Consider the following 27,377-nt stretch of genomic DNA (forward strand, 5'->3'; position numbering starts at 1 on the left):
GGAAAATTATAACAAAGATATAGTTATGAAAAAGGAAAATAAGCTTTACAGAGATAAACTTGCCTTCTCAGGAGGATATGCATATCGGTGGCCTAGAGGCCATCATAATAGACAAGGAAAATTTCCTCGATCAAATAATAATTACAATAATAAAAGTATGAAAACACCATACAAATCCGACTCGGATGCCTCAATATCATCATCTTCCGTTTCATCTTACAAACAACCATCTAAAACGACACGGGGCTCACATGGCAGGGGACGACTACCGAAACGAGGCAATAGCCACGAACATCAAAACACTGGAGGGTCACAGAAAAGACGGATGATGTCCCCCCGTAAACATCCTTCGAGCAACCAATGTCAAGATCAGGTAGAGGGGGCCCCAGACATACCGGGTCTAGGAACTAGTATACTACTACCCTTGACGGATAATACGGGAGCAGACTCCCAACGGGAACTGGGAGCCGTACCTAAAACTTCCCAGGGCCGTAATTCCAATTCAGGCTCAGCCCCTTTAGGGAACGCCCCCAACCCCCCGGCCACTCTAGTGGCCCAACGCAGCGGAAAGATGGACTCGTTTGTGATAAAACAGCCAACACTAGGACGGGATTAGATGTCATTAATCTATCCTCATACCAACTCACATCAACTGAGAGGGACGTTCTCAGACTAGGACTCAGCTTTTGCCCCTCACAACAAATTGACAAGTTCACCCTCGTAAAAGATCTACATATGTTCGCTAGAAATCTTACATATAAGTATATATTTGATACTGATAAAGGCAGAATGACAAATAAAGAGGAAGACCCATATAAGGGATTCAAGGTACAAGACTTTAGAGCACTGAAAACACTAATTCAACTGCTGGATGAAAATGAGGGATACGGGAACTCGGAAAGTTCCTCGTCGGAGGATGAGGAAATAGGCCCTAGTATATCTATAAGACCATCAAAATTTAAGAATAAATCTCAAAAATTCCCAAATCTCCAGACATGCCCAGCTGTATGGGCTTTCTTGAAACAGACCACAAAACAAATAGAAACTATACATTTTGCACAACCCAAATCTAGGAATCTGTCGCCAGCACAACAACTGGCATTGGCAAATTTAATGAGGAGAGACGAACTAGTGATTAAACCGTCGGATAAAGGAGGGAACGTGGTGGTGATGAATAAAGAAAATTATATTACAATGTGCTTAAATATTCTTGATAACCATGAATGGTACCAGCAGATTGAACCCCAGAAACTGATTGAAGCTAGGTCTTACTATGTGTCTATCATTAATCGGGCATTTTCCCAAGGCCTGATTGATGGAGATATCCGTGAGTTCCTTGAGGTTAAATGGCCGGTAACACCGACCTTCTATTCATTACCCAAGGTCCACAAAAATTTATCTAAGCCCCCCGGACGTCCAATCGTCTCGGGAATAGGAAGCCACACAGAGACTGCGAGCCAGTTTGTGGATGACTATATGCGCCCACACGTCACAAGTCTGCCATCCCACCTCAAGGACACGTTGGAACTACTAAAGATCCTTGAGGGTCTCACGGTACCCTCAGGTACGATTTTGGTAGCTATTGATATAGAAGCTCTCTATTCAAGTATACCACATAAGCTGGGAGTTGCAACGGTGGCCGAATTTCTCAAGGAACGAGACACGGACAGCTGGGATATGTGTCAATTTGTGTTGGAGCTGTTGGAACACATACTTACCAACAACATTTTTCTTTTTAATGGCGTGACCTACCTCCAGGTACAGGGGGTGGCGATGGGGACTTCGTGTGCCCCATCGTATGCCAACCTGTACCTGGGGGGTTGGGAACGCCATCTTTTTTCGGATGAGGGGACGGCGATGTACCTCTGCCATATTCTTTTGTGGCGGAGGTACATCGACGATGTCCTCCTCATATGGACAGGGACAATGGAGCTACTTAGAAGCTTTATGGAACTCCTTTCACACAATAAGTTCAATCTCAAGTTTACTATGCAATGTGACACAACGACTATTTCATTTCTGGACCTACGTTTGGTCCTTAGAGACGATGGCTCAATTTTCAGCACACTATATAGAAAGGAGACGGCTGGCAATACTATTCTGCATTTTACCAGCTCCCATCCCCGCACTTTAATCAATAGCATACCCTACAGTCAATACCTCCGAACCCGACGAAATTGTACCAGAGATGAAGACTTTGAGCGAGAGGCGCAAGCCCTTTATGATCGTCTACTCAAACGAGGGTATAGCAAAAAAGTTCTTAAGAGAGCTTATCAAAGAGCCAAACTCAACTCACGTGAATCTCTCATTTTCAAACAGAAGGTGAGAGACTCACACCCCACCACTAAACTAATCACTACTTATACATCACAACAACAGGAGATACGGAGCCTCATTGGCAACAACTGGCATTTCCTATCTGAGGACCCGGTCATCTCGAAGTACGTGGCTAGCGTACCACAAATCACGTATAGGAGACCACGTTCCATCAGAGATGCGATTGTCCATAGCCACTTACAATCCTCAAGATCACCGGCAGGAGCAGAGGGGGGCTGTGGCACTTTTAGGTGTGGGCGATGTCAATTTTGCCCATGGATTAGGGAGGGCCGGAGTTGCCCCCTCCCGAGAGGAGGCATTCACAAACTTAAAGGATACGCTGATTGCACCACAACGGGCATTGTATACTTAGCCATGTGCCGCTGTGGTGCCTTCTATATAGGGAAAACTAAGCGCCCATTCGCCAAAAGAATACAGGACCACTTATACTACTTGGATGCAGGGCTACTGTATACACCCATCTGTAAACATGTGGGCCTTCGACATAGTTACGACCCTAATTTTGTGTCGTTCTTTGCCCTTGAGGTCATACCTGAGCCAGAGAGGGGCGGTAATGTGGACAAAACGATCCTGCAGCGTGAGGCCAGGTGGATATATAATCAACAGGCAACCAGTCCACCGGGCCTCAACACGGCACTCACATTCAACCCCTTCTTATAGCTTCATATACCCATACTAATGCTCATATACACTTCTTAGGTATGAGATTTTGTGCTAATAACTTTCACCTGACTAGATTCCAACTTGAACTACGAATGTGTCATTTATTTCTGCCCTACCACTTGCCACTTGTTGTTACAACGAGGCGGGTACTTACCTGTACCTGCCCGCTAGACATATAACATACTATATATATTTATGCAGTGTTTAATTATTCACTCTTGGAGCTCAGAAACAATTATTTTAGGCTTACCTTGTTATTGTAATCAAGATGTTTTAAATGACCCATTATCAGTCAGGTCTACTATTCATTACTATCTCCCATATATGATATAATTGCACGATTAAATTGACCAAAACCTGTATGGGTGATATCTCTTTAATAATCAAATTTCTTTCCATGCAGATAACCTCTAATTTCCCCCTTTTTTTCTACTGCTCTGTCATTGTTCAAGTAGATTTACATAACTATTGTAAGATATTCGGTCCTCTTGACCGACATGTGTATATATATATATATATATTTTTTCATTTTTCACGATTCGTATTCTTTGTTGTTCCTCACCATTTTCTAGCACCCCCGCAATTGGCCGGGTATGTTGGCATTTTTGTGGGAGGATTCGGATGTCCCTGCCCAGGGGGTGGAGCCCCCCTTTATTCCACCCCCAGCTGCCCATTACGCCGCTTGCGCGCTATGGGCAATGCGCGCGCACCACTCTAGGTGGAACGCGTTCGCGTCCGCTCTGTGGATGCGCGCGCACCATGGCAGGGACACCCGGACCGGAAGCAATGCCGGAGGTCATTTTGACCTTATTGCTTCCGGTAGGGCCACAGCATTTAAAGATGGAGGCGCTGATGCTGTCTGTCAGACACATCTTGCGGCCATCCATCGCGAACGGGCGGACGCCCGTACTCTCCATTTCAAAACAATCCTGTGGGCACTAGATCTGGCCTCCCCCCCCTCGCCTTTTGACTTCTAATGGTGAGTCTATTCATATTAGATATTATATATTTTTTTCTTATTACTGCACCGGCTTTCCGGCTATACACTGGGGGATACATCTAGTTTACCTTGTTTGCTTTGGATTTTTAGCTAAGCTACTATGTATTTTTGGCCTTGCCCCATGGATACACATCTATATATATGTGTATACTTAAGTCCAAAAGGGAATGTTACGCTGGGCCCCCGCATTAGTGATATCATTTTATATTTAAAATTAGGCACCATATATTTTCTTGATGACTTTTTATATAATCAATCTGATAACGACTAACCATTGGTAGTATAGATTGACTTTACCAATCACTTTTGGTGCTTTCTGATAGATATACCATCTTGAATTTTCAGCAGCGGTTCCTGCGTTTAACCCCCTGAATGCGTGGCCCAGTTCTCCTACAGGCACTGTCACTCTGGGATCTGGCACCCAGTGACATTTCATACCGGCCGGTTGCGCAGTTGCTGTCTATTGAATGGTGATTTTAACTTTGTCCTGAAATTATAGTAGGTGAGCTATTGTATGTCATTTTTGGTATCTGTTAAGAGATGTTAAGTTACCTTATGATCTAAGATGATTTTTTGTCTATACAGTGTAAATACATTAACTGCATCGTGCCTAGCCCTGATGAAGCGAATTCCTATTTGCGAAACATGTTGGCTCAAGTCACGTATTAACCGTTGATGTCACTACTGGACAATTATATGTTTACCCATGTATTGCGTATATTTTTCTACTATGCTTTTCAATAAATACAATTATTTTAGCTGATTGCTTATTATGCTCATCTACACAACTCAGTCAATTTCCTTTAAAATCCCACCCCTTGAGGAGGGTCGGTTCCTAGTCCTTTCCTCCCCCCTCTTCCCTGCTCTCCCTGCTCCCTGTCCCCGTCCCCCATTCCCTTCCCACCCCTCCTCCTTTCTCGCAAATTCAATGGAAATAAATAATAGTTTATTTTGCAGGATTTATATAGCGCCAACAGTTTGCATAGAGCTTTACAAAATAAAGGCAAAAAGCGCAATGCAATGCAATACAAGAGGACTCAGAGGGCCTTGCTTACAAAATAAGTTGGAGGGTTAAATGTCAAAAAAGGTAAAAACTGTGGGGGGGTGAGCTAACAAAGTAAAGACAGTTTATTAGTTAGAAACAGAATAGGTTTCTCTAAAGAGATGTGTTTTCAGGGATCACCTAAAGATGTATAGAGTAGGAGACAGTTGGACAGTTTGGGGTAAAGAGTTCCAGAGGATAGGAGAGGTTCTGGAGGCAAGCATAGGAGGAGGTGGCAAAGAACGCTAGAGATCAGGTGGTCTTGGGAGGAACGAAGAGAACACTTCGGTTATTATTTGAGACAAGGGTAACGATGTTACTGGTGGCAGTTTGTGTGTTTAGTTTTAAATTTCATCCTAGTGTGACAATGTCAATATATTTAGCAACCTGCTTAGTGGGACTGCAGAGTGGTTTTATGAATCTGTGCTATACCACCTTCACAGAATAAACTAAATAAGGGGTGGCTTTGAAAATGCCTTGCCTGTGTATAAGTCACACCATTCAGGGGATGGTGTTCCCATAAACTTAGGCCACGGATTTTAATGAGATTTCACTAGCATTTCACAGCAAGGTGGGATGTTGCACTACTTCTATGCCTGGGAGGAAAAAAAAACAAAAAACACTCTCTCGATGTAATATATACAGTATCTCACAAAAGTGAGTACACCCCTCACATTTTGTAAGTATTTTATATCTTTTCATGTGACAACATTGAAGAAATGACACTTTCCTACAATGTAAAATAGGAAGTGTACAGCTTGTATACAGCTTGTTCAACATGGCACCTCATGGCAAATAACTCTGAGGATCTGAAAAAAAAGAATGGTTGCTCTACATAAAGATGGCCTAGGCTATAAGAAGATTGCCAAAACCCTGAAACTGAGCTGCAGCACAGTGGCCAAGACCATATAGTGGTTTAACAGGACAGATTCCACTCAGAACAGGCCTCGCCACGGTCGACCAAAGAAGTTGAGTGCACGTGCTCAGCATCATATCCAGAGGTTGTCTTTGGGGAAATAGATGTCTGAGTGCTGCCAGCATTGCTGCAGAAGTTGAAGGGATTGGGGGGGGGAGTTAGCCTGTCAGTGCTCAAACCATACACTGTATCAAATTGGTCTGCATGGCTGTTGTCCCAGAAAGAAGCCTCTTCTAAAGATGATGCACAAGAATGCCCGCAAATAGTTTGCTGAAGACAAGCAAACTAGGGACATAGATTACTGGAACCATATCCTGTGGTCTGATGGGACAAAGGTTCAGATGGTGTCAAGCGTGTGTGGCGGCAACCAGGTGAAGAGTACAAAGACAAGTGTGTCTTGCCTACAGTCAAGCATGGTGGTGGGAGCGTCATGGTCTGGGGCTGCACAAGTGCTGCTGACACTGGAGAGCTACAGTTCATTGAGGGAACCATGAATGCCAACATGTACTGTGACATACTGAAGCAGAGCATGATCCCCTCCCTTCGGAGACTGGGCAACAGGGCAGTATTCCAATATGATAAGGCCCCCAAACACACCTCCAAGTTGACCACTGCCTTGCTAAAGAAAGCGATGGTAAAGGTGATGGACTGACCAAATATGTCTCCAGACCTAAAACCTATTAAGCATCTGTGGGGAATCTGTGGGGAATCCTCAACAGAAGGTGAAGGAGCGCAAGGTCTCTAACATTCACCAGCTCTGTGATGTCATCATGGAGGCGTGGAAGAGAACTCCAGTGGCAACCTGTGAAGCTCTGGAGAACTCCATGCCCAAGAGGGTTAAGGCAGTGCTGGAAAATAATGGTGGCCACACAAAATATTGCCACTTTGGGCCCAATTTGGACATTTTCACTTAGGGATGTACTCACTTTTGTTGCCAGTGGTTTTAGACATTAATGGCTGTGTTGAGTTATTTTGAGGTGACAGCAAATTTATACCATTATACAAGCTGTACACTCACTACTTTACATTATAGCAAAGTTTCATTTCTCCAGTGTTGTCACATGAAAAAGGTATAATACAATATATACAAAAATGAGGGGTGTACTCACCTTTGCGAGATACTGTGTGTGTTTGTGTGAAAAAAAAAAATATATATATATAAATGTGTGCATATAATTACAGTTGCAATAAAAAGTATGTGAACCCTTTTGGAATATGGATTTCTGCACAAATTGGTCATAAAATGTGATCTGATCTTCATCTAAGTCACAACAATAGACAATCACAGTCTGTTTAAACTAATAACACACAAAGAATTAAATGTTACCATGTTTTTATTGAACACACCATGAAAACATTCACAGTGCGGGTGGAAAAAGTATGTGAACCCCTAGACTAATGAGATCTCCAAGAGCTAATTGGAGTGAGGTGTCAGCCGACTGGAGTCCAATCAATGAGATGAGATTGGAGGTGTTGGTTACAGCTGCCCTGCCCTATAAAAAAAAAAAAAACAAACAAAACACACCACCATGCACCAATTCTGGGTTTGCTTTTCACAAGAAGCATTGCCTGATGTGAATGATGCCTCGCACAAAAGAGCTCTCAGAAGACTTACGATTAAGAATTGTTGACTTGCATGAAGCTGGAAAGGGTTATAAAAGTATCTCCAAAAGCCTTGCTGTTCATCAGTCCACGGTAAGACAAATTGTCTATAAATGGAGAAAGTTCAGCACTGCTGCTACTCTCCCTAGGAGTGGGCGTCCTGTAAAGATGACTGCAAGAGCACAGCGCAGACTGCTCAATGAGGTGAAGAAGAATCCTAGAGTGTCAGCTAAAGACTTACAAAAGTCTCTGGAATATGCTAACATCCCTGTTAGCGAATCTACGATACGTAAAACACTAAACAAGAATGGATTTCATGGGAGGATACCACAGAGGAAGCCACTGCTGTCCAAAAAAAAAAAAACATTGCTGCACGTTTACAGTTTGCACAAGAGCACCTGGATGTTCCACGGCAGTACTGGCAAAATATTCTGTAGACAGATAAAGCCAAATTTGAGTTGTTTGGAAGAAACACACAACACTATGTGTGGAGAAGAAGAGGCACAGCACACCAACATCAAAACCTCATCCCGACTGTGAAGTATGGTGGTGGGGGCATCATGGTTTGGGGCTGCTTTGCTGCATCAGGGCCTGGACGGAATGCTATCATCGAAGGAAAAATGAATTCCCAAGTTTATCAAGACATTTTGCAGGAGAACTTAAGGCCATCTGTCCACCAGCTGAAGCTCAACAGAAGATGGGTGTTGCAACAGGACAACGACCCAAAGCATAGAAGTAAATCAACAACAGAATGGCTTAAACAGAAGAAAATACGCCTTCTGGATTGGCCCAGTCAGAGTCCTGACCTCAACCCGATTGAGATGCTGTGGCATGACCTCAAGAAAGCGATTCACACCAGACATCCCAAGAATACTGCTTAACTGAAACAATTCTGTAAAGGAGGAATGGTCAAGAATTACTTCTGACCGTTGTGCATGTCTGATCGGCAACTACAGGAAACATTTGGTTGAAGTTATTGCTGCCAAAAGGAGGTTCAACCAGTTATTAAATCCAAGGGTACACATACTTTTTCCACCTGCACTGTGAATGTTTACATGGTGTGTTCAATAAAAACATGGTAACATTTAATTCTTTGTGTGTTATTAGTTTAGGCAGACTGTGATTGTCTATTGTTGTGACTTAGATGAAGATCAGATCACATTTTATGACCAACTTGTGCAGAAATCCATATCATTCAAAAATATTCATATTATATAATATATATATATATATATATATATATATATATATATATATATACACACACATATATATACACACACACACACACACACACAGTTGTGCTCATAAGTTTACATACCCTGGCAGAATTTATGAATTCTTGGCCATTTTTAAAAGCATGTGAATGATAAACACGAAAACTTTTCTTTCACATACCTCAGTTCTTAAAGTGGATGTAAACCCGAAATTTTTTTTTTTTTTTTTTTTATATATATCATACTGTAGAGTATAAGATTTCCTATCATTTGAGCCCAGTCTTGCCACACAGAGTTAATCCATCTCTGAGCAATCCTCTTTTATTGTTCAGTGAGAGAAATCTTGACAAACTGAAAAAAACTTTGTCAAATACTCCCCCTTGCTGTGAGTGACAGCCTAAGACACAGGCATTATTTTTTAATTCCCTCCCCCACTCCTTTCTTCAGCAGCTCTGCAAGGATTGGCTGTTCCACACCTCAGTATGATTTGGCATGCTGAAGTCATGTGGTTACTTTCCTGTCTTTTCACTGGATGTTAGAGATCATAGCAGAAGTTCAGTGTTAGAAAGGAGACAGGAGAATATGCATATTGACAAGGAGTGTAGAGGTGGGCGGGGAGTCTACTGACATCACGACTCCACCCACCGAGCTCCAGACAACAGACCCACCCACAGAATCTGCAGTTTTTCGGGTCTAATAACAGACAGAGGGGAGACATTTGACAGGTAAAGATACATGCAGGAGGCATGTATATCCTTATAGATAACCCCCATGGCAGTAGTTTAGAAAGGATGACATTGGGTTTACATCCACTTTAATGCCGTGTGTATTGCCCCCTTTAACATCAATGAGAGCTTGAAGTCTTTTGTGGTATTTGTGGATGAGACTCTGTATCTTCTCAGATGGTAAAGCTGCCCATTGGCAAAAATCCTACATTTACTGTAAATTATTGGGCTGTCTTGCATGAACTGCACGTTTGAGATCTCCCCAGAGTGGCTCAATGATATTGAGGTCAGGAGACTGAGATGGCCACTCCAGAACCTTCATTTTATTCTGCTGTAGCCAATGACAGGTCAACTTGGCCTTGTGTTTTGGATCATTGTCATGTTGGAATGTCCAAGTACGTCCCATGCGCAGCTTCCTGGTTGATGAATGCAAATGTTCCTCCAGTATTTTTTGATAACATGCTGCATTCATCTTGCCATCAATTTTGACCGAATTTCCTGTGCCTTTGTAGCTCACACATCTCCAAAACATCAGCAATCCACCTCTGTGTTTCACAGTAGGAATGGTGTACCTTTCATCATAGGCCTTGTTGACTCCTCTCCAAATGTAGTGTTGATGATTGTGGCCAAAAAGCTCAATGTTGGTCTCATCACTCCAAATGACTTTGTGCCAGAAGGTTTGAGGCTCGTCTCTATGCTATTTGGCATATTGTAAGCGGAATACTTTGTGACATTTGCGTAGTAATGGCTTTCTTCTGGTGACTCGATCATGCAGCCCATCTTTCTTCAAGTGCCTCCTTATTGTGCATCTTAAAACAGCCACACCATATATTTTCAGAGAGTTATTAGTGGGTTTTTCTTTGCATCCCAAACAATTTTCCTGGCAGTTGTGGCTGAAATTTTAGTTTGTCTACCTGACCGTGGTTTGGTTTCAACAGAACCCCTCATTTTCTACTTCTTGATTAGCGTTTGAACACTGCTGATTGGCATTCTCAATTCCTTGGATATCTTTTTATATTCCCTTTCCTGTTTTATACAGTTCAACTACCTTTTCCCACAGATCCTTTGACAATTCTTTTGCTTTCCTCATGGCTCAGAATCCAGAAACATCAAAGCAGCACTGGATGAAAGATGCAAGGGACTATCAGGAGTCCGGAAACTCAATGACCTTTTAAGAATGGATACCTTTAATAGCCATTCAAACCCCTTTGTGTCAACTTTTGTGTATGTCATCAGGCCAAAATCACCAGGGTATGTAAACGTTTGAGGGGTCTCTTGGGTAGTTTGTTGAGATTATGATTTAAAAAGAGTAAACACAGTCGAATGATAATAAATGGCTTCAGCCAAACACTAACCATGAGTGAAAGAAATGTTTTTGTGTTATCTATATATTCTCTGAAAAATGGCCAAGAAATCAAATTCTGCCAGGGTATGTAAAAGAGATAAAACTAAATATACAGTTGTGCTCATAAGTACCTTTTTTAATGCATGCTAATAATCAGCTGGCCTTTCTTGCTGCTGCATCTACTACAACCCCTAGATCCTTTTCCATCCTCAATTTCCCCAGAGGTTCTCCCCCCTAGTGTGCCAATGCATACATATATTTTTAGCTCCCAAGTTCTCTCCTCTAATATGCAGACCACTCTTTTAACTAGGTCTTCTGGTAATGTTGCTACATCCTGTTTTAAAGTTATTGCCCAACTTAGCTCTGGGGCACCCCACTCACAACTCAGGACCATTCAGAAAATATGCAATTAATCACCACCCTCTGAAGACGCCCCTGAAATTAGTTTCCTATCCAGGTACATATCATGTCAGCAATGCCAAAAGCCCTTAATTTGTAATCAAATTGTTTTGGGGGTACAGTCCAAATTACAGCTTACCTCTTCATACAATGTTAAAAGGTTTGGTCTAGCAAGAATGTTTCTTCACAAATCCATGTTGATTACTAATAATGATACTATTTTCATAAGCAAACTCTGGGACATAATCCCTTTTTATTCCTTCCAATAGTTTACATACTATTGATGATAGGCTGACTGGTCTGTAGTTTACAAGTATGTATCTTGGGGTTTTTTGAATATTGCTACAATGTTTCTTTTTAGACAATCTGCTGGCAACATTCCTGTCAGCAGGTTGTCCTTACAAAAAGAATAATGGTTTGACTATGACATGGCCAAGTTCTTTGAGCCCTCTTGGGTACAAGCCATCTGGTCCTGGTAAGTTATTTATATCAAGTTTTTCTAGAATTTTATTTTTCTTATCACCGGTCTCTGTCAGCCACAAGGGTACATAATATAATGTTATTACTGTCTTGTTTATCATACCTTTCATTTTCATTCATTCGTATAACGGAGTAGAAGAAAGCATTTAATACAGTTGCCTTCTCCCTATGAAGACCAACTTCCCCCGATTATCTTTTACGGGGCCAATATGTTCTAACCTAGCCCTTTTACTATTAATACTTTTTTGTTTTTTTAATGGGAATTTTTACTTACTCTCCTCAGCAATGAGTCTTTCATAATCTATTTTAAATGCCCAGATTGTATTTTTGCATTTCTTATTGCACTCCTTGTGTTTTGAAATGCCGATGGTGACCCTTTGGCTTTATATTAAAGAATTGTTTTTTCTTATTAAAATGCCTTTTTACATTAGTGTGTAGCCACCCAGGTTTACCTTTTGTTCTTTTATATTTGTTGTCCAGTGGAATGCACTGATGAATGCTGTTTTTAATGCCGCCCTTAAACAGAGGCATAACTAGAACCTTCAGGGCCCCAGTGCAAGAAACCATGATGTGCCCCCCTGACCCCCCCCCCTTCTATCCGAGCCCCAGGCTTCCAATTTTGGGAGGGCGTCCATGGACATCCTCCTAGAACCCTGCCTCCTGCAGCGTGATCCATCCCCTGGAGGGTGCATCCAGCACAATCTGTGACTTCTGTGCCCTTCAGATGATCACAGTAAAAGGTCCAATCACAGCAGCCCTTTACCATGTGATCAGCTGATCACATGTAAACAGACTTCATGGTTATCGGTAGCCCTTTCCTCCCACGCTGTGTCTGTGTGAGGAAAGGAGAGCCGTTAACTGGCAAGAATGTCAGTACATTGTTTACACTGACAATTACACTGGGGCCGCCTGTCAGTGGCAGAGTGCCAGGGCCCAGTGCAACTGTTGCGACCCTGGCAGTTCCACCACTGTCCTTAAAGCACTCACAATTCTCTTCAGTGTTCTTTGTTGCAAGAATGTGATCTCAATTAGTGTCATGTAATATGGAACATAGCTTATTAAAATTGTCTCTTTAAAAAAGTGGTTTTCTTGTCCAACCCACGTGTTTTTTTCCTATAATTTATGGCAAATGCAATTGCTCAGAGATCCTTGTTACCTGAAGTATCCCTTATTTCCAAATCTGCAATTAGCTCTGTTTTATTTGTAAATTAGTAGGTTCAGCAGAGCATCTTCTCTAAGACCCCTTTCACACTTAGCGAACGGGCGCGTTAGCGATAAAGTGCTGTTCGTTTTAGCGGCACTTAAGCGCTGTTTAAGTGGCGCTTTTCGGCCGCTAGCAGGGCGCTTTTAACCCCAAACAAGGGATTAAAAACTTCCGTGTTGCGGCGCTTCCGAAGCACTTTTCGGGCTCATCGGGAGCGCTGCTTATTCATTCCAATGAGAATGGCGTTTTGGGAGCGCTAAATACAGCGCTCCCAAACTACCCCAAAGATCCTGCTTGCAGGACTTTTCGGAACATCCCGCAAGCGCACTGCCCCAGTGTGGAAAAAAAAAAAAATCATACTTGAATGAATAGGAAGCGGTTTTCAGGCGCTTAGTCGAGGCTATTTCCAGCGCCAAAACGCCAAAGTATGAAAGGGGCTTCCACCATTTGACTCAAAAATGTCCTGCATTACATTTGCTTAGTTGAGTGAGCAGTTATGTCTGCTTAATCAATATTAGGATAGTGAAAGTCTTCCATGATTATTATATTGCCTCACCATCTCTAAAGGTGAAAGTTGTTAGGGGGCCTATAGCATAGACCAATTTACGGTTTGTTTCACCTCCAGCCACAAAGACTCCACCTCTTTACCAGCCCCATTACTAATGTCATCCCTCATATTTACTATCAAATTTCTCTTCACATAAAAAAGCACACTCTTCCCCCCTCTTCTACACACCATGTTCATCCGATACAGGGAGTACCACTGGACAGTAACAAGCCAGCCATATGAGCTGACAAACCAGGCTTCGGATATTCCCGCTAAGTCAAAACCCTCCTCATGTATCAGAAGTTCTAGTTCTTTTTTTTTATTACCCAGGCTTCTAACATTTCCTGCCTTATAATTCTGTACACACTCACAGTTTATCCTTGCACACCTTCTCATATTTTAAAGGTCAGCATGCCCCCCCCCCCCGAATTTGACCCATCTGTAAACTCTGGCTTTTGCTCAGTGCATGGTATACTTTCCTCTGAGCCCTCCCCCCCCCCATACTAATTTAAAGGTCCTTCCAACCTTGTAGACGTCTTCTGCTCGAAAAATGCTGCACCCTTCTCAATTAAGTGCAGTCCCTCCCTGCTGTAGAGCCAGTAAACGTCTGCCAAATCAGCCGCTGTTAGAGCGGTAACTGCTCTGCTCCAATCTCCTCCACCACGGTAAACGTCTGCTCACACCATTATCATCGCTCTTTTCCAACCTCCTCCACTACTGTCATCGATCTGCTCACCATTCTACTCCAATCTCCTTCACTGCTCTGCCCCAAACTCCTCGCGACGCCGTCAGCCCTCTGCCCCAAACTCCTCGCGACGCCGTCAGCCCTCTGCCCCAAACTCCTCGCGACGCCATCAGCCCTCTGCCCCAAACTCCTCGCGACGCCGTCAGCCCTCTGCCCCAAACTCCTCGCGACGCCGTCAGCCCTCTGCCCCAAACTCCTCGCGACGCCGTCAGCCCTCTGCCCCAAACTCCTCGCGACGCCGTCAGCCCTCTGCCCCAAACTCCTCGCGACGCCATCAGCCCTCTGCCCCAAACCCCTCGCGACGCCGTCAGCCCTCTGCCCCAAACCCCTCGCAACGCCGTCGGCCCTCTGCCCCAAACTCCTCGCGACGCCGTCAGCCCTCTGCCCCAAACTCCTCGTGACACTGTCAGCCCTCTGCTCCAACCTCATCACGCCACTGTCACTGCTCTGCTTTAATCTTCTCACACTGCTGTCACTGCTCTGTTCCATCCTCATCCACCGCCGTCACTGTTCTGCTTCTCCTCACTCCACTGTCACCGCCTTGCTTCAACCTCCTCACACTGCTGTCAGTTTTTTGATTCAATCTCTTCTACCACTGTCATTGCTGGGGTTCAATCCCCCCATCTCACAGTACTGTCACTGCACTTGGCTCCCGGACTGTCCAGTCCCTTATGGCAGCTTCGCTCCACTCTGCTTTGCCTTCCACTTCCCATTTCGGTATGCGAATCGCATCAATTAGAAGCACCAAGGTGCTTTGTTAATGTATTTAATTGTATTTCAAACAGATTATAAGACTGCATACTGAAAACAGAGATGTGATTGATAATTTACAAATATATCTTCCAACCAGTGGCGGCTGGTGCTCAAAATTGTTGGGGGAGAGGGGGCCCAAACAAACTGGAAAAAAAAACAGCACACAGCATCAATTGCAGCCTCACTGTGCCCATCATATGCAGCCTCTTGCTCCCCATCATATGCAGCCACTTGCGCTCCATCATATACCGCCACTGTGGCCCCCGCCCGCCAGCTGTCTGCCTGGCACTTACCCCATCTTAGTGGCAGGTCAGGCAGCAGGTGATGGTGGCGAGCTGTGGGATGGCTCCTGTGTCCTCCATGCTTCCCCCTCCTCTCTTCTTCCATTCTGCTAGGCTTCCAATAGGGGTGCCTGTGCCTTCAGCCAATCAGGCGACGGGTATTAGACCCGTTCCTACTGATTGGCAGAAAGGTGGTTCAGTGTTAGAAAAGCAAATATTCGGGACTTACCTCTATTGAAATGCGAGTGATTATACAACCCATCTACGCAGATCCCTAGTCTTACACTTCCTAGGTACCCTGCACACCTACAGCTCTATTCCCTTGTAATTACCCTGAGAGTCCCTATCTTTAGTTTAGTAGGAAGCAATTAGATGCTGACCATTTATATGCTACATTGTTTGGACCACCTATTCTGTGAAGTTATCTTTTCATTGTATGTTGTATACCACTAAATAAAAAATGTAAAAAAGGAGGAAAGCAAATATTGTATTAATTTTCTTTTCTAACACATCTGGGTGGACTCTGAGCGCAATGCTCTGCGCTCCAAGTCCACCGTTTGTGAAGCCTATTAGAGCCTATGGCTCTAATCAGGTGCTTCCAAAAAACCACCAACACCACTGTAATTCAGGTGCCCAGCGTCCGAAAAAGGAGCCGGATGACTGAATAGGGGGTGGCAGCGGCGGCCATGGATAGATTCATGCAATGCATGAATCTATCCATTATTTATAGAGGGGGTCAGCGTGACAGAGGGGGCGGCACCCGTACGCCCTTAATGGACGGGCCGCCCCTGCTTCCAACTATCCATCGAAAGCCACTTCCTTGTGTACTTCACATTGAATGAATGGGTTGTTTACTACAGATTGATTATGCCTATCCAGGAATTACCTGTACTAAATGACGTCCTGGACTTTCAGTGGTTCTACCGGGATGAAGCCTGCAGCTACAGGCATCATTCCGGTATCTTTTTTTTTCCAGCCATTGATTTCCTGTGTTGTAAAAGCCACCCTAGTTTCTAATAGCCACTGGATTGCCTTTACATGCAGTGGGAGGAGACGACCCCCCGCATCCCATCGGCGCCCCTCTAGGCTCTCCTGTGCAAACAGGGAGCCCGGTATCTGATCTGGCGGTGCCACTAGGTTATCAGAGCAACAATCTAAAAGGCTGGAAGTGACAGCGTTACGTCAATTCCAGTTATGGCAGATGTAGACACTGCCATTTTTTTTCTGCAAAGCAGGAGATCAATGATTTTTTTTAATCTCATACTTTCCAGGGTAGAGACTTTTGAACTTGTAGACCCTTAGATGTCCCATAAAGGAGGAGCCGTCATGCCTTATTTCTATCACAAGGGATCAAAAAAAATTTAAAAGGATAGTGTAAATAAATAATAAAGAATGTTTTTGAAGGTGCCCCTGTCCTCTTGTGCAGTGGCAAACCCATATGTAGGTTCGCATACACACATGTGAGGTAACACCGTAAATCAGGGTGGATATAAATCAATGTTTTTGAAAAAAATTAAAAAAAAAAAAAAAAAAAGTCGATTTGTTTGATTTTTATCAAATTTATTTGAATAAAATGCTTTTGGAGTAAAAATATATCTAAAGATAGTTTTCTATTTAAGATATATTAATAATTTAGTTTATTCAACATGAAATGGAGCTTAGTTATGTAGCATGAGGCTGTATATTCTGCAATATTTACTTTTTTGGTAAACTCATTTAATGAACCCAAGCTCTGCAAGCTGAGATAACATGCACTGCATTTATGCATTCACACAATGTCACAGTAACCATGAGATAAACCAAAGTTCAGGAGGGTTCTGATAAGGGTTGCACAGATACCTATACTAGTATCGGTGCTGATACCAAGCATTTGCATGAGTACTTGTACTCGTGGAAATGCTCTGATGCTTAATCTGATACCTGTGTCCTCAGCATAGAAAGTCCTCACAGATGATCGGTGCAACCGTGGGGGCAGTTACAAGCACCAATCTCCCTGTGTGGCTTTCAATAAAGCAGCTGATAGTGGCTTCTCCTCCTCTCCCTCCTGCAGCTGTCAGCTGCTTTATTGAAAGCTATATGGGGAGATCAGTGCTTGTAACTGCCCCAACTGCTCGTCCCGACTGTCCCGTGCCCTCCTCTGGCTCCCCTGGTCCTCCTCCTGCTTTTCCTCCAGCTCCCCGGGTCCTGCTCTGGTCCCCCTCTGTTCTCCTCCAGGCCCCCCCCCCCCCCTTTCGTCCTGGATCAGTTAGAATGGAGAGAGTGGAGGAAGAAGCCGGTAAATATGTCATCATTGACTCTGTCCATTCATAACTGTCACTGAGCATTGTAAACTGTGTTTACAAAGTTTCAGTTTATGAATGAACGGAAGCCCCTGTCTTCTGTCCATTTCATCTTCACTGCAGCTGAGGCTGCAGAAAAAGGGACTGGGGAATCTCCTCAGTCCCTTTCCCTGTCTCAAAAGGGAGATGTCAGGGGTCTGTTTAGACCCCAGGATCTCTCACCGAAGCCCCCCCAACAGGGCTGATAAAGAATTGTAATAAATAAATATTTAAAAGGCGAAAAAAAATAAACACTGACACCATCCACTCTTCCCCCCACCCCAAAAAGAAGTAAGCATTGTAAAAAAAAAAAAAAAAAAAAAAGTAGCAAAAATATATAAATTGTACAAAATAGAATAAAAATAAAAAAAACTGACAGTCCATGCCTCATCAGTGCCACCTATCAGAGCCTATCAGTGCTGCATATTAGTACCACTGTCACATAACATTAATAAAAAAAAGTGTCTGTAATTGGTATCGATGAGTACTTGAAAAAAAAAAGTATCGGTACTTGTACTCGGTCTTAAAAAAGTGGTATCGGTTCAACCCCAATTCTGATATCGCTGTTTTACTAACCTAACAGCTTATTATTCTAAATAGGAAACCTTCATTTTGTTTGCAAACATTAAAAATTTTAACTACCAGCAAGAATAAGTCCTTAGATTTAAAGAGCACCTGTCATTTCAAATCCATCATGGCAGCGACTGTTAGCGGGCATCCACTCACCTGCTGCTGCCATGTCCCTCACCTTGTTGTGTCACTGGCACATCACCAGCCGTCCCATTAAAATGAATGGGACTGTTGGTGAGTCAACAGCGGGTCAGAAGAGGAGTTGCTGGGGGGACAGCGATGACAGTTGATCTTTAAAAATCATGATTTAAATTGAGTTGATTTAAATCAAGCCTTTTTACTAGGGATTTAAATCGACTTGATTTAAATCAATTCCACCCTGCCGCAAATGTTATAGAGAGAGTACAAAAATGATAACGCTAGACCTCCTGTGTAACTCTAAATTGCTATATTAGTGGGGGGTTCCAAGTCATTTTCTAGCAAAAAAATTATGATTTTTACAAGTAGGAGAGAAATGTCAGAATTGGCCTGGGCAGGAAGTAGTTCAATTTAATATACTTTTGGCCATGTTACATTTTGGAAGATAGACCTGTAAACCAGAGGGTCAGTAGTCAACACAATTATTTAACTGATATCAGATAGATACTTTTTTTTTTTTTTCTTGACGACAGCACTCTCCAGTTCCCAAATTGTAGAACTCTACTTCCTAACAAGGAAAACCACTCTACGAAAGCCTTTCTTCCAGAGGTTACTAGGGGCTCCTTGGGCAATGAGCCACTTCAGTCTCTCCGATAGCCCAAAAATCATTGGTGTCAATGGCTAACTGTCTGTGGAGGCATTTTTCCCATTGACCACCAATGTGAGCAGTAGCCTTCCCAATGAGCAAAAATGTAAAAGGGGCCCTTTCCCCACTTACTAACCAACGTGAGGGGGACACTACAATGTCCACCCACCAATGTGAAGAGGAGGGGGGGAGGGCACTACAATGTCCACCCACCAACGTGAGGGGGGGGGGCACTATAATGTCCACCCACCGTGAGGAGGAGGGGGGAGGGCACTACAATGTCCACCCACCAATGTGAGGGGGGGGGCACTATAATGTCCACCCACCGTGAGGAGGAGGGGGGAGGGCACTACAATGTCCACCCACCAATGTGAAGGGGGGGCACTACAATGTCCACCCACCAATGTGAGGAGGAGGGGGGGTACTACGTGAGGAAGGAAATGTCCACCAATGTGAGGGGGACACTTTTCTACTGATCAATTTCTTCTGTTTCCTTTTTGGTTATTTTATATTATTTGTTTTGTTTCACTATTATTACTAAAAAATGTTGTCTTATAGAAAATCCCAGGGTGTCAAACATGCTAAGTACACCACATTCTTTTTTATTTGTCTTATATGTAAAACTGAGTGTTTAACCTATCAGGACCTGTAGATCTAGTAATTATTAGTAGGGGTTGCCTGAAACGTCAAAGTTATCATAAGGATTCCTCCTATGTTACAAGAGTTGAAAAGGCTGCTCTATGCTTTCCATAACAATGAAGACAATTGTTAACTGGTGTGACACAATGTGAAGGAAAGTGACATTTTACCACAGTGCAATGCAATACCAGGCTGTATGGTGCAACGTCTCACAATGACCATGATCATGGGATACAATGGAATGGAACTGAAACTAAAGCAGTAAATCTCCATCTTATCTTGTCTCCTTATGACATTTCCACAAAGACAGATACACAAATGCAGAAAAAAAAATTAAAAGCGATCAAAAAATAAATAAAATTATAATGTTCATCCAAAGTTAATAATGGTGAACATAACCAGTTGTGTGAAAAGCTAAGACAAATAAACTAACTGACTTAACTAACAAAGCTTAATTTTCAACAACAAAAACCCCTTCTCTTATGTAGCCCTGATGTGTATCTTTACAGATGCCCGACACAGATTTACATACAGAGAATACACAGGCACAATGTGATGAAGAAAATGTAAAAAGTTTTTAACCACTTCAGCCCCGGAAGGATTTACCCCCTTCCTGACAAGAGCGTTTTTTGCGATTCGGCACTGCGTCGCTTTAATTGACAATTGCGCGGTCCTGCAACGTGGCTCCGAAACAAAATTGACGTCCTTTTTTTCCCACAAATAGAGCTTTCTTTTGGTGGTATTTGATCATCTCTGCGATTTTTATTTTTTGCGCCATAAACAAAATAAAAGCGACAATTTTGAAAAAAACGCATTATTTCTTACATTTTGCTATAATAATTATCCCCAAAAAATATATAAAAAAACATTTTTTCCTCAGTTTAGGCCGATACATATTCTTCTACATATTTTTGGTAAAAAAAAAAAAAAAATCGCAATAAGCGTTTATTGATTTGTTTGCGCAAAAATAGGGGATAGTTTTATGGCATTTTTATTAATATTTTTTTTTTTTAGTAATAGTGGCGGTCAGCGATTTTTATTGTGACTGCGACGTTATGGCGGACATTTTTTACACATTTTTGGGACCATTGTCATTTATACAGCGATCAGTGCTATAAAAATACATTGATTCCTGTATAAATGACACTGGCAGTGAAGGGGTTAACCACTAGGGGGCGGGGAGGGGTTACGTGTGTCCTAGGGGAGTGATTACTAACTGTCAGGGGGATGGGCTGGTGTCACACACCGATGACAGGGAGCAGAGATCGAGTGACACTTGTCACTAGGCAGAACGGGGAGATGCTGTTTACAAAGGCATCTCCCCGTTCGTCCTCTCCGTGAGGCGATCGCGGGTATGCCCGCGGCAATCGAGTCCGCGGGACTCGCGACCCGACTCACGGAGATCGCGGCAGGCGCACGCACACGGCGGCAAATTCAAAGTAACGTACAGGTACGTTACTTTGCGCAGCCATGCCATTCTGCCGACATAAAAGTACAGAAGCCGGTCGGGAAACAGTTAAGATGTTAACCACTTGCCTATCGGGCACTTTCACCCTCTTCTGCCTCATATATATATATATATATATATATATATATATATATATATATATACACATATACACATATACAGGGGCGGACTGACCATTGAGCGACTCGGGCACTGCCCGAGGGCCCTGGGCCACTAGGGGGCCCCATCAGGGTTGCCAGCCTCAGTAAAACCAGGGACAGTATGTATAAATCTGTGTTTTTTTTACATCTGTCTGTGTATACTGTGTGTACATGTATGTGTATACTGTGTGATTGTATACTGTGTGTGTGTATACTGTGTGGCCCCATCATCTCTGATTGCCTGGGGGCCCCATAATCTCCTATTGCCAGGGGGCCCCATGAGTTATCAGTCCGCCCCTGTATATATATATATATATATATATATATATATATATATATATATATATATATATATATATATATATATATATACATACATATATATACTTCCTCAGTTTAGGCCAATATGTATTCTTCTACATATTTTTGGTAAAAAAAGAACACAAAAAAAAAAAATCACAATAAGCGCATATTGATTGGTTTACACTAAAGTTATCGCGTCTACAAAATACGGCATTTTTAGTATAATTTTTTTTATTATTAGTAATGGCGGCGACCTGTGATTTTTATCGTGACTGCGACATTACGGCGGACAGATCTTGACACCATTTTGAGACCATTGGCATTTATACAGCGATCAGTGCTATAAAGATGCACTGATTACTGTGTAAATGACACTGGTAGGGAAGGGGTTAAACACTAGGGGGCGATTAAGGGGTTAAGTGTGTTCTCTCAGTGTGTTCAAACTGTAGGGGGGATGGGCTCACTAGAAAATGACAGAGATCACTGGGAGCAGTAGATCCCTGTTCATGTTGGCAGAACAGGGAAAAGCCTTGTTTACATAGGCATCTCCCCGTTCTGCCTCTCCATGCCACGATCGCGGGCCACCGGCGGACATCGAGAATGCCAGGGTGAATGAGTCCTAAGGCTAGCTTCTAGGTAGGGTTGCCACATCATCCCTTTAATCCAGGGTTCTGATCCTGATTTAGGCTAGGTTTCCACTAGTGCGTCCCCAAAGTCGCGCGATTTTGCCGCGATTTTTTACCGCGATTTTACCGCGATTTGAAGCAATGCCTGTATCTATAGACCTCAAGTCGCATCAAAGTGGGACCAAAGTAGTGCAGGGACTACTTTGAAGTCGCACAGATATGAACGGTACTCATTGGAAATCATGGGAAACAATTTGTCATGCGACTTTTCAGTCCCAAGTCGCATGAAAAGTCGCACTAGTGGAAACAGAGCCTTAATGCAGATAAGGAACCAAGTGAGTTTATTAACACCTTAATCAGCCACAGTGCAATTAATGTGTATCCTGGATTAAAGGGATGATGTGACAACCCTACTTCTAGGGTTGCGCTGATACTGAGCATTTGCATGAGTATTGATAGCTGTGCAAATACTCCGATACCTGAAACCAATACTTTCAGGCTCGGTTCTTTCAGCTGTCATTGGGATTCCCCCACTGACAGCTAAACTGTGAAAAAAAAAAAAAAAACGCCAGCAAATATCGATTGTTGATTGCAAATATTGATTGTCATAGAGTGGGGTCACCGCATCCTTAACAACTGATGACTCATTCAGCTGTCAGTGGGTTTGCTCTGATCTCAGCTGAGTGTAAACGAAGTCCCAGCAATTGGAGCATTTGCATGGCGCATATTTTTTTTTTTTTTTTTTATTGGGGGGGAGGAGAGTGGGTACCTATAGTCTTGACAGGTACTTCCCACTTCCGTCGCCTAGGTGACTCCTCTTCTCACAGGTCCCAGAAGATTGCCTGACCACTAAGAGCACAGTGCGACCCGCGCATGCACACCCGGCTGTGAAGCCGCAAGCTGTCACAGCTGGATGCCCACACTTGCAATGACGGAGCTGTGGAGAGGAGTGAGGGACAGGTGAGTGTCTGTTTATTAAAAGTCAGCAGCTACATTTTTTGTAGCTGGTGACTTTTAATAGACTTACAAAACGAGTGGAACTCTGCTTTAAGCTCCAAGAAGCTGTTATTAGCATTTTTTTCTGTTCCTTGAGGCTAGTGTTATCATATGGGTCCATGCACACTACTTTAGGCTAGCATTTTTTTGAGCTTCAGCGTCTAAGAGCAGAAAAAAAAATGTTTTTGTAGAGTTTTTGGAAGTGTTTTCCTGGCAGAAAAAAAATCCTAAACGCTACTAACAGTTTTTTTTTTTTCCAAGCAGTTTTTTCCCCCTTCACGTACAGTAAAAATGCTAATAAAATGCTAACGTTTCTAAACATTACTAAAATGCTACTAGAAGCTGGCACAAAAATTGGCAATAAAAATATTATTAGCGTTTTAGATCCACTTTTTTCTAGCAGTGTTTGAGCTTATAAAAAATGCTAGTGTGCATGGAGTCTAAAGCAACCTGTCAAGTTAAAAAAAAAAGTTTTTTTTTTTTTTTTTTATTAAATGTTACTCTGTTTAACTCCTTAATAACCCTTAATTTACTCTAATCAGCCTTAATTAACGCCTTATTCTCCTTCTCTAATTATTATTTTCCTGCTTATTTTTTTTTTTTGTTCACTCTATTTTATAAACTATTAATAACTAAAACTTTTTTGTTTGCTTTAATATTTTTACATCTTTAACATATATTTACATGTTCCACATTGAAAAAAGCGTAAAATGAAAAAAAAAAAAAAAAATGTATTTTATTTGTAAATAAATTTACAATGCTTTGTGCCATTGCAGACAGCTTAAGTGTAAACAAAACCGTTGCGGTGGGTATCGGTAATTGGTATTGGTGCGTAGTAGTGTTAAAAAAAACGTATTGGTACTCGTTGCACAAAAAAGAAAAAAAAAAAAAACTGGTATTGGTGCATCCCTACTAGCTTCACACCTAAACGCTGAGGTGCAGTGCATTAAAAGCATGCGCAGTTTTGCAAATATCAATGTGCACGGTATTATGCCGCATACACACGAGCAGAATGTCCAACAGAAAAAGTCCGACGGAAGCTTTTCATTGTATATTCCGATCGTGTGTATGCCTCATCTGACTTTTTTTTTTTTGTAATTCTGATGGACCTAGAAATAGAACATGTTCTAAATATTTCCGACGGAACCAATTCCTATCAGGAAAACCGCTCGTCTGTATGCTGTTCCGGCGGACCAAATACAACACATGCTCTGAAGCAAGTACGAGACGGAAGCTTTTGAACTTCCCTTTTCTAGTCCCGTCGTACATCAGCGCGTTCTGGACGGTCGGACTTTGGTGTGACTGTGTGTAGGCAAGACCGCTTGAGCGGAATTCTGTCGGAGAAACCTTCAGAGTTTATTCCGACGGCAAAACCGGTCATGTGTACAGGGAATTAGGCATCCTTTTTAAAATGAATGGACTGGCATGCACTTTAGTGGTTCAGAACTAGGACTGCAATGCGTTAGTACATTTCTGCGCACCTCAAATAGTGAGGTGCATCGGGGTGCTATTTGGAATGAACAGCACCGCATTGCACTATTGTGAGTAGTGTGCGGTGTCACATACTAATGCGCACATAAGTGTGCACATTTCCATAATGCAACAGTGTGTAAGCCTAGGTTCACACTAACAGCGGGAATAAAATTGAGCGAGTTCACCTGAACTCGCACAATTTCATTTCCGCATGTCAGTCCCGACTTAGTGGGGGGCGATTTCAGAGACATCTGTGCGGGTTGCTGCACAGATGTCTATGGAAAAACCGCACCCCAAAGTCACGAAAAGTAGTACAGAAACTACTTTTGGGAATCGGTGCAGCGTGCCATTGCCCCCGATATGGCATGCCAAATCGCTCCGACGTGAACCAGGGCTTAACCTCCCTGGCGGTTTTCCCGAGTGTGGCTCGGGGTTAAAATTCAGTACCATTAGCGGTAACCCCGAGCCACACTCGGGATCGCATTGCAGGATCCTGGGGCGGCGTTACTTACCTTGTCCCCGGGATCCTGCGATGTCCCCCGCAGTGTCCGAGGGCTCCGTCCTCCTCCGAAGCCTCTCCGTGCCAGGCTCCGTTCCCTGCGAGCGGCGCGACGCATGGGGGCGGAGCCTGGCGGCAAATTCAAAAAACTGTCAAAATCATAACACATACAGTACTGTAATCTTACAGATTACAGTACTGTATGAAATGATTTCACATCCCTTTTGTCCCCAGTGCTCTGGCCCATGCCCTGCATGCAGTTTTACATGATATACACTGTTCTTTCTGCCTGGAAACTGGAGATTGTCCATAGCAACCAAAAAGTGTCCCTTTATGTCAAAAGTGGCTTTAGACCAGCTAGAAAACAGCGATAGTAAATTAGAACACTTGCAGAATTGAGCGATAGTGAATTGTGGGGAAATTTATTTTATTGCTATTTTTTTAAATTTTTTTTAATTATTTATTTTTATTTATTATATTATAATTTATGTTTTTGTGTTTCAAACTTTATCATACCCGGGATATCTACTAGACTCTGGTTTGGACAGATTTAAGTGTGTTATTGTTAAGATTTACAGACCTACAATATAAAACGCCAAATTTCCATGCAAAATAATTGTACCGCTTTCAGCACCTAAAATCCGAAATAATCATACCGCCAGGGAGGTTAAAGAGGAAGTAGACCGCTGACCATGTGCCAAAATTGGCAATGGCAGGAAGTTGCCTGTGTGTCCCTATGGAGTTGTTCCCCTTGTAGCAAGATGTCGCTCACATCTTTAGTGAACAAAAAGTCAGCAGTGATATCTGGTCACAGAGGGAGCGATTCCATAGGGACACACGGGCAGCCTTGTTAGCAATCCCTCCATTGGTGATTTGCCTCTAGGGGAGAATGGCCCCTTTGGAATCAGCTTAAAGTGGTTGTACAAACTGTACGACCACTTTTACCTATAGGCAAGCCTATATTAAAGCTTACCTGTAGGTGCTGGAAATATCTCCTAAACCTCCACGGTTTAGGAGATATTCACGAAAAAGCCAAGCGCCAATGACTACAGCGCATGCGCACTTTAGAAAGGGCACATTGTGCCGTTTCTAATAGGGGTTATGCCGCGACTGGCGACTCCCGCCAGTCACAGAGCCGGAGTTCGTGGCCCCAGAAGGAAGAGGTGTGAAGATGGACGCTCGCTGCTAGTGGGGACAGCGGTGACATCACAGGCTTCAGTTTCAGGTAAGTGACACATAATGGGTTACTATGCGGGTTGGTTAAACCCACAAGTGCTTTTTTTTTTTTTGCGTTTTACATCCTCTTTATTTCTCTGCAAAGGTAAAGTATAATGGGCTACAATGCATCGCATAGTCCCTATGGAATCGCTCCCTCTCTGACCAGATAACACTGCTGACTTTTTGTTCACTAACGATGTGAGCGACATCTTGCTACAAGGGGAACAACTCCATAGGGACACACAGGCAACTTCCTGCCATTGCCAATTTTGGCACATGGTCAGCGGCAGTCGTCCATCTGACATCGCCCCCCCTCACAGCAAGCCTTGTGCTAATGCAGATCTGCTGCCTTTATCATAGGAATAGTCGGTGATCCCCTGTGTGTACAGAGTACTGACTCCCAGCCTGTGTTTACATTTGGTGACAGGGTCTCTTTAAAGTATAAGTCTGACATGCAGCAACCTATAACCCACACACTGAACTCTCACAGCAGCACATGTCCCCCTCCTGTACACAAGACGTCCCAGGCTGACATGCACTGTGTTATTGATGGGTACTCAGCATTCAGGTGTCTATGACGCTCTCTTACCGCTTGCAGACAATTCTCTGCTGTCTTCTTCTTTCTGGTAACAGGCCCCTGACAAGCCCCGGGGTTTCCCAGCCACACTGAGCAGATTGGGGTGGGGGGGGGGGGGTTGTTGTGAGGGATTGAGCAGGGGGCACCTCCGCCGCACCCACCACAACACAAAGGGGAGGGGACAGTGAACACACAGCCGCCGCAGCGCTGATGACGCCAGACTCCTGGCTAGGCGACTGAATGGGCAGAAGCGCGGTGGCCTGGTCGCGTTTAGATGACGTAGCGGCACAGCATTGGCGGAAGGGCTTAGAGCTGCGGCATGGCTTCGGTGGTACTGAGTGATGCAGAGAAGGTTTACGTTGTGCACGGGGTACAGGTACGACCTCCTCAGGGAATTGAGGGAAGGGGCGGTCTGCTGTGTTCACACTCTAATGAGAGTTCAGTAAGCTTTTACAAATTGCAGTGTACAGTGACTGTATAGCAAAAGAATTCTGTACTAGAGGAATACGG

General features: G+C 43.3%; 2 protein-coding genes across 3 annotated transcripts in view; one reads left to right on the forward strand and one right to left on the reverse strand.

Moving 5' to 3' along the window:
• Window positions 1-27,016, reverse strand: part of ZDHHC3 (zDHHC palmitoyltransferase 3) — a 135,047-nt gene extending 108,031 nt beyond the window's left edge. For both annotated transcript variants that reach the window (XM_073630422.1, XM_073630425.1), the window contains exon 1: window positions 26,880-27,016. The gene's annotated coding sequence lies outside the window, so the exon portion shown is untranslated. The remainder of the gene's footprint in view (window positions 1-26,879) is intronic.
• Window positions 27,017-27,064: 48 nt separating this feature from the next.
• Window positions 27,065-27,377, forward strand: part of EXOSC7 (exosome component 7) — a 39,809-nt gene continuing 39,496 nt past the window's right edge. The window contains exon 1 of the mRNA XM_073630426.1: window positions 27,065-27,243. Within this exon, the coding sequence (XP_073486527.1) occupies window positions 27,187-27,243 (57 nt within the window). The 5' untranslated portion in view covers window positions 27,065-27,186. The remainder of the gene's footprint in view (window positions 27,244-27,377) is intronic.

This window comes from Aquarana catesbeiana, linkage group LG05 (genome assembly GCF_042186555.1).
Source record: "Aquarana catesbeiana isolate 2022-GZ linkage group LG05, ASM4218655v1, whole genome shotgun sequence".
Lineage (NCBI taxonomy): Eukaryota > Metazoa > Chordata > Amphibia > Anura > Ranidae > Aquarana > Aquarana catesbeiana.